Source organism: Ischnura elegans, chromosome X, assembly GCF_921293095.1.
Source record: "Ischnura elegans chromosome X, ioIscEleg1.1, whole genome shotgun sequence".
Classification (NCBI taxonomy): Eukaryota; Metazoa; Arthropoda; class Insecta; order Odonata; family Coenagrionidae; genus Ischnura; species Ischnura elegans.
The window spans coordinates 61273812-61286699 of record NC_060259.1 but is presented as its reverse complement, the minus strand read 5'-3'; the positions used below and the strand labels follow the sequence as shown (position 1 = coordinate 61286699).

The 12888-nt window shown below is 37.6% G+C and overlaps 1 protein-coding gene across 5 annotated transcripts in view; it reads right to left on the bottom strand.

Annotated features, from left to right (window-relative positions):
- The window catches only part of LOC124171472 (single-stranded DNA-binding protein 3), a 184442-nt gene that overhangs the window by 61243 nt on the left and 110311 nt on the right, over positions 1–12888 (bottom strand). For all 5 annotated transcript variants that reach the window (XM_046550643.1, XM_046550645.1, XM_046550644.1 and 2 more), the window contains exon 6: positions 2234–2320. In XM_046550643.1, the coding sequence (XP_046406599.1) occupies positions 2234–2320 (87 nt within the window). The remainder of the gene's footprint in view (positions 1–2233; positions 2321–12888) is intronic.

Below are 12888 nucleotides of genomic sequence, written 5' to 3'. Positions count from 1 at the left end.
TCAAAGAGAATGGAGCCGTTGACGTTTCCATGATGAATCTACCGCAGTATGACTACGCTATTTCTACATGAGTACCTTATGTATCCATCGGTGAAACGATGCTTGAGGCCCTGAAAACGGTCGTAATATGGGTCTTTTCCATGACGCCGAGGAAAACTTGGAGCTAGAAGTCGATGAACCCATGTAATCACCAATTCCTTACCTTAGTTATCGTAATCCACGGCGTACACCGCTTCACACCCACGTCACTTGGTGCCAGACGAGCCCTAAAAGCTTTTTCTGCCTTCTTTATACGACCACTCTACATGAACCGTCGAGAGAGGATAACGAATTTTGAGAGAATCAAATTATGGCGACCTTCTATTTTTACCCACTACATCAAAGGACATGACTTCCGTCTTTGATTCCATTATCATCCCCCTATCACACGCACTTTCATGAAAATGAAAGCAATTCCGGGATGCGATGGGAAAAAACTTAAAAGGAGCTGTCGATTCGCTTTAACTCACGTCACTGTCCTCTGAAGCATCCATGTATACTATGCATATCGCCAAATTTCTCTATACAGCCGTTGATTCAATTGATTTCGACGTATTAGTATTGTCATGATGTTATTAGTGCTCTCCACCGATTACGAAAGCAATCCCAATAAATTAATTAATCCTTAAGGCATTCGATGAATTAAAGAAAAAACTATGCCAAAATTATTGGCAAAATTTACTAACAAATGTCATCCTGCATAGTAACTGTTAGTTTGGTTGAATAAAATATTTTTTGCAAGGCCGATAAGCCATACTCAGAATGTAGATATGCAAGATATAACCTAGACTGATTATTTTAAGTAAAATGGAACATGCGTCACTTTTTAGTAATTTTTATCAACCAAGCAGGCTCTCAGTAAATACTATTTACGTGTAAGCAATGTTTTTCACCATGTAAGCGAATGGCTACACGGCCAAAGTTTTGAACGTCGGTATTACTCGGGAGCACCAGAATTCCACGATTCCCATGTGAAGGAGCCTTTTCTTTCACGCTGACAAGAGATGCATATTATATGACATAGCATATAGGTCCTCCCTAAGATATCACAGCCTATCTGACGTTCTAACATCTTTAAGTAACGATTATGTTAGCTCGCATCGTCATAGTTGACAGCACGAATGAAAGACTTGCCGCGCGATACCTAACTCCACTTCGTGTGCCGGACGAGTTCCGAAAATCCGGACATTATTGGCACATTCGCACAGATGTACGGTTACAACGGCAGGTTCCGTGGGACAAAATAAAATTTATCAGACATTAATTCAAATATATCACAGCCAGGATACATTGCGGAAATTTGCTTTAAGAAATTCTTATACTATTACTTTCGCACTAAAAGAAAATGATTTCACCGGGTGAGCTGAAGAATGTAACTGGTGATTCTAACAACGATGGCAATAGTTTAGGAAGCATTGAACTTGGAAAATTAAGAACGCCTCTAAAAAGAGATTGATACACATCAATGAAACTTATCACATCTAAAAGAACGAACTTACGTACTAGTAGATTTACTTTTTCAATTAAATGTAGATGATCGGATTCTCCTCCAAGCTTATAATACTCGCTACATATTGCATTAAAGTAAAAAAATAAGAATCGAGAAAAGAGAGCACAAGGAGTGTCATTTAGCGCAAATTTTTGAGTCTGCCTTCTATAGACAAACTATTTTGGAATTTAAACAATCATATTGTTGATTTTAAGCACTCGTCTAGCTGCCACTTTCACTCATACTGATAAACTGCAAAAAATACGGAGGTCTTACACATCCTCCCGGCACTGAAATATTGTGAAATACAAGCTCACGACAGAAACGAGGCAATGCACATCCTCAATAACAATGAAAGGGCCCAGGGAAATACTATGCAAAGTCATTAATGAAAATGACAATACCGTACACCGCTTTAGCTCCAGGCTCATGGGAACCATCAATGAATAAAAAAAGAGTGCATTCTTTCTGTGAAGAGAGCACATCTTTACAATCAAAATATGTCTGGCGGTGTCCATGTCTTTTCTGCTTCGGTGGAGTTCTATATCGCTCGGGAGGTGGGTTAAGTGTATATTTTGAACAAGCGTGCTGTCACGGGCCTTCTCAGCCTGACAGTGGGAGTGACCTTTGAGGCGCGGGTTAAGATCACTTGAGAGCGGGTCTGGACCAGGGTGTGCGAGAGTCAGGGGTCGTCACTTTACTCACCGGAAAGAAACCGGGTGGCATCGGGCCCCCAGGAATACCGTCGCTGGGTGGCATTTGGCCGAGAGGACTGGGCGCGGGTCCGGCATTCTGTGAAGAGAGAGAACAATGACACATTAGTAATGATGAACACATTCACACTAATATAAAATGTCCTCGGACACAAGTTGCATGAGAAATGAGCAGCACTGTTTCTTCATATACCATGTATATATTACCTGACCCAAACGGAAGAGCTTTATAAGTTGTACTGCACCTCAAGTGTAATATTACGAGACTGCCGCGTGAACGGCGGTGAAATTTACATGAATCACCTCGAGAAAAAAAAACCCTACACCGGGAATCAACCACGGACCTTGGTTTTCTGGGCCACTTCGCAAATCACTACGTTATCGAGGTTCTTTATCCCCAAGGTATTTTTTTTGCAAATTCCAAGGCTGAAAGCCAAGGTCCGTGGTTCGATTTCCAGTTCGATTCAAGATTCTACTTCGCCTACCAGAGGAAGCAGAAAGCAACGCTCGACGGCGAAATTGTAATCCTTGCAGATGGATTTACTCGGGACAAAACCCGAAAGAAACAGTCATCATCCCAGGGACACGCACAGTTTTCATTCGTGAGAAACCTATTGGGGGAAAATTACCTCGATAAATATCACAGTACCAGGGAGAGATAAAAAAAGGACCTAAAGGAACTAAATGAACTGGCTTGGGATAGGGAGAAATTGAAGGCAGCAGAATACTCCCATATACACAGTATAAGGTCTCTATACCATGAGTGCAGCTGCACTCAAACTCGCGAACTGCAACATGCACTTCTGGCATCGGCGTTAAGCCATGAATACGAAAAAGGGAGCAAAGAGCGAAAATTCTGGTGAGAAGCTTTAACCTGGAGTGGAGATCACCGTTGCCGAACTTGCACCGGGGGATTTCACCAACTGAACTACCAAGCGATGGCAATGTAATTGGACTTCGTAGCGGTTCTAAACTGGTTAGTGATCAAAGATAAGTTATGAAATAAGAAACACACGATAAAATATGGTTACTTTTCACAATAATTCCTATTTTACTCCATTTTTATGGGCTCTTAGAGGAGTGGACCAAGATTAAAGGTCTCCAGGTTGAACTATTTTTCATGACGATATTATTGAAATATATTTCATGACGAAGATTTTATGACGATAGAAAAATTAGCTAAAAAGATTTATTATCAATGCCGAGCTAAAAGACATTACAAATGAATAATAAAAAATGGCGCGGATATCATAACGTCAGCAGTTTAGAAAAAAAGTATGCCACGGTCACCGATCAGTCGCCTACATAAAATAGCCTACAAGCGGGAAATATTACTGTAAATTAAAAATTGCAGGTTTTACAGGACGGTAAAAGTACATTCCTCGACTTAAATTCTCATCACTCCAGTCCCAGAAACAACTTAAGGCATTGAATTGCAGACCGAAACGAGAAACAGCAACATAGTGATTACAACCAGTGAAGAGTAAACTTGGCTTCACATTTAACATACAACCTTCGATATAACCTCCTGCTAAGAGACTCCTAGCTCTTCAGCGGAAATTGTTCAAGACAGGGTATTATTAGTTCACCTAGCGCTCGACATTTAAGTTAAACAAAATCGCAGAGTAATTTTACAGAACATTCAACTGCATACTACTACGAACGTCAATGTTTCGAGTCTGGTTCCTAATAATCGAGAAAAGAATCAACAAGTTCTGGTTGAATTCTTTAGATAATTTTATTAATAAGCTTGATGATTTCTACCTGTCATTTATAATATTATTATCATTGTAGACAATATTTATTAGTTTATTAATGAATATGAACAAAAACCTTGCCGTTGGATGCCAATTGAAGATTCTCATTTCTCTGAATGTTTTACAGTCTAAATTTTTTCACGCAAAAAATGAAAAAAACGTATTGACGAAGTTAGTTTACAACAAAGGGGTAGAGTTTCAGTGATGTCTACTTCAGTTTATCGCTGAATTCATTTCACTCATTTTCTTATTACAAAATTATTCACCCACAAGCTTAATAATAGTTACATGTTCAACAATTACTGTCAGAGAAGCAACCTGTAAAATGAAAACAGAAACATCCAAGGATAAAGTTTTAGAAAGAAAACGTGGACCCAATGCGTCAACAAAAACTAACTACGCACATGAAAAAATGCTTTACTCCAGCCACTGTGTTTTCCCTTGCATACGCTTTGAATTCAAAGTAAGTGACGAAGCGAGTAGGCAGACAAGTACATTGGCTTCACTTGAAACGGTCGGCATTGTGTGTGCCTTTCGAGTTGCTTACCTGGAAGACTTGCGGCCAAATAAAAATTGTCATGGCAAGACAGCACCTACGTGCTTCATATTTCCCTGAATAGGCACGGCGGTTTCTGTTTGTACATACCACAAACAAAACGAAGGTTAATACTAACGATTCTCTTTTGAATTAACTGCACACATCTACGGCCATGCACGTCCTATTATCCTCTAAAATTTTCATTCTCTATAAACCATACTACTCTGGGCTTAGTTTGAAAAGTTAAGTCATTGTCATGATAAATTCCTAAAACTTCGAACCATTGAGATCTTGAAAATAAGTTAATTGAGACATGAATAATAAGCAGCAAGTAATCTGTACGCTTTACAAGTTTTGTCTCGAACTACAGCAACGCACCAACGCGAAAAGTACCCGAAAACATCGAAAAAATACTCTTAACCACGGAAACCATCCCAGTGGCATTGGCGATCACGAAGATTTTGAGGAGAGTATGAGTAAACATTTTCTTCAATGAGCCACGATGAACCGATGAACTCGAAGATGTGCGAGCGAAAGAATAACTTATCACATTCCTTAAAATTCGAACCATTGATATCGAGAAAATAAGCTTATTGAGACATGAAATCACACTGTGAATTACCAGCATGTAATCTGCAACCTTTATAAGTTTCTCATCGAACTATAACAACGATTCAAGGCGAAAAGTACCCGAAAACATCGTAAAAACAACTCTCCACCACGGAAACCATCTCAGCGACATTGGCGATCATGAAGATTTTGTGATAAAGTTGATTAAAAATTTATCTAAAAAATACAACCAAAACTTTCCGATTCTTTTCTTGATTCAACGAAACAGAGTACGAATCATTGTCGATCGTAGTAGTACGATGTTGAATGTTACCTCGATATTGTGTTTTACTTAAACGTCGAGTAAACATTTTCCTCAATGGGCCACTTTGGGACAGATGAACTCGAAGATGCGCGAGTGGACGTGTTTAGGCGCTGGGGCAGAGCGATGATCGTGCCGCGGGAGAGAAAGTGGCCGTTGAGCGGGATTAATACCTACGCGGTGAAAGTGGACAGCGGATCTGGTAGCGAGGGTGGAATGGCTGGGGGAGGAGGAGGGTCGGAGCGTCCCGCTGCACCGATTCCACTAAGAGAGACCATAAATGCAATCGCCTGCGAGCACATCAGAATTTTCATGAAAATGCATTTTGCCAAATTCTTGACATGTTCACGGCATACAACGCAGTTAATAGAGTATTTGCACGTTTTTGGAAGGTGACCTTTTAAAAAAATTAAACCTTAATTAGGCTAAATCCCGAGTCTGAGAATAATGAGGTACTTAGATATAAATTGTTAAAATATGCAAAATTAAAGATACGCTGAAACACAAGGCAGCCATATTCTCAGAGCTGTGACGTCATATTGTTCTATGTGTTTTCAGGCACACCATCATGAGGGTGAGCCCCTCTACAGCGTATACTGAGTTTGGAAAGAAGCCATAAATGGCTTATGGACTAGATTCAACGTGAGTACATGCCATCATCTACATATTTTAATTAATTTATTTCTCGGTTACGCTGACGACAAGACTATCAAGTTTTCTACCTTTAACTACTACCTACTAGTATTTCTCGCTCTTCGGGTCTCGCTTTTTCGTTTGGTTGCAGGTTTATATTGTCATTGAAATTAATAGAAGTACTTAAATAGTGATTATTCTTGTAATATTACGACTTAATTCGTGAAAACTAAGTCACTAAGTAACAATATACATACTATTAATAAAAAAAAAACGGAAAAACCGTAAAATTAATTTTCGATAAAAAGTGATAATTTGGGTATTCAAAGTGTTAGTAATTTTATTCCAAATACAGTGATGCATATATTTTCAAAATCGGATGTGAAATAAGGTCATTATTACGTATCACAAGTTGGGACTACTTTTAGGAAATGCACGATTCCTCGCTTAATGGATAGTCGTAACAAGACACAGTAAAAACTTGTACCTTGTAAACATATAAACTTATTCATGGTTAAATAAAAAACACAGTACTGTTCCACAACCTTATAATTTAGCAGTCTACTAGTTTCAACGTTACAACGTCATTATCAAGACTTTATTATGACGTTGTAACGTTGAAACTAGTAGACTGCTAAATTATAAGGTTGTGGAACAGTACTGTGTTTTTTATTTAACCATGAATATCTCATCGTTCCACCAAGTAACGCCTAAATCTGTTGAATATAAACTTATACTGCGAAGAAATGTTAAATGTTAAACCAATTTTAAAATTACGCAGACAAATACTATGAGAAGCATATTAAAACCGAATAAATGAAAAGTAATCGTCTGATCTTGCAATCAAACATTTGATCTCCAGCCCGAGAATCGATTTCCATCAAAAGTATTGACATCCGGCCAAAATTTTCTATTGGAATTGGTTCTTCTTTTGCTCCATAAACAACTATTGGACACAGTATTACTGTAAATAATCATCTTATTAATCTAAAGTTATACACGTCGTTGTTGTCTCTTTGAAGGATTGATCTTATCCTTTAACTAATCAACAACTTTTAACCCTTGACAACCCTTTTGCTTATTTCTTTTAATTTAAATTAGCAATTGATTAATTATTTAACTTCAACATTTTCTATAACATTATTTTAAGATATACCACAAAAATGGTATTCATAAACCTCACCCAAGCAAACGTATAGCTGACTGACATATCTTTATTGGCGAAACGTAAATAACTCGTAGATACATTGAGATAATCAGAACTCTGCTTTTGAATACATCAATTCTACGGAAGAACAAATACGTCGATAAAGAGTGCGTTTTGACAAAGAAATGGAGGTCGGATTACTGCTTGGACTGCACCAAAATGTAACTCCAGTTATTTGTGCTTACGTTTCAAACCTTAAATAGCACAGAAGTTGCGGCAATTAATGAATCATGGACATTCATGCAGCTACTATGGGCCAAAAATCAATTTGAAAAATTATTTTATCGCAGGTAAGCAAGTTAAATAATAATAGAAGAGAAAATAATTTTTCATTTAAATTAAGACCCGGTACTTGAAATAATGATACAAATGTCGATATTTACCTACGCAGCGGCACTTTTACTTGGGTATACCTTCGAATCGTGCTTACAAACGTTTGGCCAATTACAGTTAAAAATACTCTTTACTTTATTCACTTTGACCTAATTTCTGATAAGGTTTCCCGTCGACTGCTCTTTATTATGAATGAGGCTACACAACAAAAAAGCTCCAGTGCCACATTAAAACTTCGTGCCGTGGCATGCAGGTGTAAGTCCAACATAATCAGCATGCCCAATCATTTAAGCATCCACCTTCGGGATATCATTTGACTTCAAGACACCTGATTCCATTGATTGCACTTGAACGTAGTTTCGTTGACACCGATCAGATCACCAACGTTTTCCGATGCACACGCAGTTCGCCGTAACTGAGAACACCTTGCACGTTGATGAGATAGAACAAAATGACGTCACACACCGAGAAGCCAATAGCTGAGCGTTTTCGTCTGCTCAATATCGATGCGAAAACGATGCAAATTAAATATTAATGATTACACAAACTAAGCAACAATTAATGCTGTTAATCGATGTGATGATGAAAAATCTTTTTATATTTGAGACGAATGCAAATGATGAACAGTGTTTACTCGACCTACCCAGAAAATTTAAAATTGAAAGCATAAGTTTAACGCGCAAAATACGTCAAATTACTCCCGCTCGACGCGTCTTTTTAGTGACATGTCTTGTTTGAAACGTAAGCTATTAACACGAAGTTTCCAGATTATTAGAGCAGAACATCGTAAAAATTTGCCTGAATCTCAATACTGAAATTTTTAGGCCGGTCCAAACTATTCTCTATTAATTTTATGACCGAAAGTAATTATAATTTGCAAAATTCCATTAAAACTTAATAATTTATTAAAGTTGACATAATGGAAATTCCATGTATACTGTAAGTCTGTGATGCACAATAAAAATTTCGGAATTTTCATGGAAATGAAATTCCTTTCGTGTCCTGGAACCTCCTTCAAGGTATCTGGAGCATTTATTTAATAATACGTGTGGAATATAGCGACACTCCCCCAAGTTTTTATGTATCCCTGTGAAACACCTTCACATCATAAGCCTTAACGAAAATCTTCTACTTTTTATCATACAAGATGAAGCCAGGGAATCGAGAGGTTTTTTAGCCTAGGTCAGGCATCGAGTAGCACGGATTCTCAACAGGTGTGAAATCCTGACACCCTTAGAGCCAAGGGGAGAAGAGTCCCACAGAATTTTGATAGAGCACTCCACAGCACACCTCCTCAGGAGAAATCATTTTACGATTAGAACGAATCACTTCCTCTAATTGTACATAATTTGAGAAATTATGTTCAGTTCCCAAATAAATGTCAGTAGTTACTACTTTGCCATCCTAAGCATGAGAAAAACTGTTTAAGGCTAATTCCTCGCCAGGCTACAACTACATTGTCCGCCTGAAATATTTTACAGCTTTTCTGTATTCGTCGGTACAATTCATCATCGGCAGCAAGCATTTACCTTCGTATACAAGGAAAGGGATTATAAAAACAATTCCTCTCCATTTTACAGTGAACGTCGTAATTCGGTAAGCTAGGGCATGAAAATCGCAACAAACGTTTCCTAACGGATTAACGTCACGCCTTGAGAAAATATACCGACTGCGTCCATGAAGTAAAAATCAAACAATTAGTTCAGTTGATTAATACAGGTCCGCTAAATGTTCTCCGGGAACAAATTCAAGGCATGCAAAAATAGCACTTCGCACAACTGGAATAGCTTATCAGGCTCCTAATGATGAAAAGATCATTCCACGTAAAAGTTTAGTAATAGAATACTTCGTTCATGAACTTATTTTAGAATACAAAAAAACTTGAGGTTACAATGATTTTAATACTCCATTACGGACAAAATCAGGGGTAGAAGTAACCTGATCGAAGGAAGTGCGAAAAAATTAACCTTCACAGCAATTACTCAACGTAAAGCTAAGTTAAAGGGCAACAAAGATAAAACATGACGCAAGACATGATACGTGGAGGGAGTTATATATCACAGCGGAACTGTTAGCAAGCAGAAAAATAGTATTTTCTTCCACAATTTTCCGGCTATCACTACAGTCGATTTATCATTTCTTATGTGTTCTTGCAAAGAGATGAGTAAGTTCCATCCTCACTTACTTAAACGCACACGGACGTACCACCCGCATTTATGGAATAGACTAAAGCACGACGCAATAGCCTATCAAAGGAAGAACTTCATTCAACACCTGACTGTCTTATTACAAAAATACCCAATCCTACCTTCTCTTACGACTCACTCGCCCATCAACTTGAGAAGCCTTGAAGAGCATCACGCTAATCCTTTCTGGCAATTTTTCTAATCCCCATCAAGTTGATTACCCTCCCCAACGGAGTTCCTCACCCTCCTACACCTGTGCGCACATTCCTCCAACTCTCTTTCTCCTTCACACTTGCATTTCCGAAGTCCACACCGATTCACGTCTATCAAATAGAGAAATGTCAAAAAGTATATCATGATGCACAAATTTCGCATACTAACAACGTTTTAGAAGAAATAAGACCAAAAATGTCAGCACTCCGGTAAGTGTTTAAGCAAATCGAAACGGATGAGAAAGAGAGGAAAATTGGAAAAATATATGCAAAGAGGTATATTCAAAAGTTAGGGCTCTATTAAATCCATAGTAATTCTGCACTTAGACAATATATTTTAGAAGAGATGCATTCTCCTGAAACTTGACGAAAAGAGCACCGTGTCCAATAAGACTAAGGTTTCTCCTCGGTCACCTCTAGCAACCGACAAACAACTCCGACTGCGCTTATTTTTCTCGGAAAATTAAAACAATGGATGATTCATTGATGTTTCGATTTATCAAAAGATAGTGGCATAGAACGGTATTGAAAGCCATTCACTGACCACTCAATGCCATTTATAAACCATTCCCGCTACATCTCTTACTTCACGGAGCATTTGTTAGCGTGGAGGAAATAATTCTTTCATTTTCCAAATACTACGTTTTCGATATAGGTATCCTCCGCATGGGAATTGAAGCTGATAATGCAGTTTTATTTGTAAACTCCACGTCAATTCGTATGAAAATCAAATAATATTCAGCCAGTAAAAAGATATTCAATACGGGGACACACCCTTCGTAAAAATATCATCTATGTTCAGTCTCTGGATTAGAATTTCGGGCACTTAAGCGATACAAGCAAGTTCGTCAGAGGTAACATAAAGCCAAAATAAGTGGTCTAGGAAGGCAGGATAGCAAATGAGGAATTACCGAATACGGGCGAAGGGGAAATGATACCTGTGTCGAATAGGAGAAAGATGCTCAAGAGGTGAAGAGAGGGCGTAGGTCCCAGGAATCAAGGATCAATAAAGGGTTTTTAGCGTTGAGGGTTGAATAATACGCTATATAGAAACGGCGCGGCGGGATGGAAGAAGATTAAATTCGGAATACGCATTCCATATCAGAAGGTGGATGATATTCCCTCTCTATTTTTGCTTTTAATTATTACAGTGAGTGATAATGATTTGGAGATTTTTCTTGATTAATTTTGGCTATAAATTTATATTTTTCTAGAAATTAAGACGTTTTATTAATTTAAAATTACTTTCTTAAAAACAATCATGCCATCGGCATACACGAATAAAATTATTGTATCTTACACACAGTAATTCAACTTCATAAATTTATTCCTGCGGGCGTAAATGTAAAAAATAAGCATAGACATAATATAAATATATACATGTGTGACAGTAGCTTATCTCTACACTGATTTACGCATATTTTGCTATGGCCAACAGAAGAAGAAGGTACAAAAGGAATTTAAAAGAGAGTATGCAATCATATTTTTCCGTTCATATAGTAACTTTATTCCGACGACTTGAGAGATGAACATTGCATTCACTCCCAATAGTTTTTAAAAGAAATATAATTTATATTAATCATCAAGAATTAATGAATACAATATCAGGTTCACTGGAACATGTATAAGCAAGCTTCATATTAAAATACCTTTAGTGATTATCTTCAAAGAGTGTTTCATTATTTTAGCATATTCCCTTACAAGAGCTTGAATTCTCTTTCTCAAAATCATTTAACTTCATCGGAGGTTTCGGCAGATAGTTATCAAATGCTAATAATTATTTCTGCGATCAGTTACTTAAGTAGTAATTTACTCAGATATTACCGGCCATGAAAAATATTAAAATAGGAAAATACTTTAAGTGCCGTCCCCAGCCTTTTCCTCTGGCGTGAAAGAATACCCTGCAAAAACAGTTTTCTGTTAACCTAAAAAAACTACATACAAATATACAGGAAGGAACCAACTGAAAATAGAGATTCTGTAGAATACCAAAAAAAGCTTCAAATAATCTCTAAAACGAAGTTTATTTTTTTTTATTTTAAGACATTTCCGAGAGAAAGGGACTCCAAATTTCCTGGGAGACGTTGCCGTGAACTTTTCTAAAAAAAAAATACTTTTATCAGTTCAAAATTATTTCTATGGAATCACGCCACCCACAACTTCACTATAAGGTGATAACTAATTGCGTATGGAAAAACTGAAATCAAATTTGTACGAAGTGTTTCAACTAAACCCGGATCAATTAACCTACCGTGAAGTATTCGTCGCCGCATTTAGATAAAAAAATCGGTAAGATAGAAGATTTGCTAGAAATATTTTAAGATCGGTTAAAGCGGAAATATTAGAAGCGAAATAACGACTCGGTTTACCAATCAAGGCAATCCTCACTGAGAACGAGTGAGATTGTTCTCTAGCTCGAGAATTAAATATTTTATTCACGAATTATCGTTGTTAAGGAAATTACATTTTTGGGATAAAAAAATGCATCCTCCTGCGTTCAGCCATAGCCTCGTAAATTAAAAATAAAACTCATCGAAAGCGTCTACTAATAAGAGAATCCTGAGAGTTAATTAAAGGTCAAAGGGTGGGAAGTGCTGCGATGCGTCTACGACAACAGGACAGGAGCAGCGAGCGACCTCACCAACCACCCACGTCGATTTACGCGGAAGGATTATAAACCTTTCCGTTGCGCAACCGATAACTGAAGACGCAAAATATAGGTACACGAGAGAAATGATAAAACTGGAATCCTTATTTTCACAGATAAATACGGTGGTTTATTTAAAAAAAATACTCAAAAACGAGCAAATTACAAGAAAAGTTCACACAGTCCGAGGGTTTCAAGAACAGTTTACCGTTTTTAAAACAAAAAGCTCCTGCACGCGAATTCGCACGCCTCTGACTCGGACC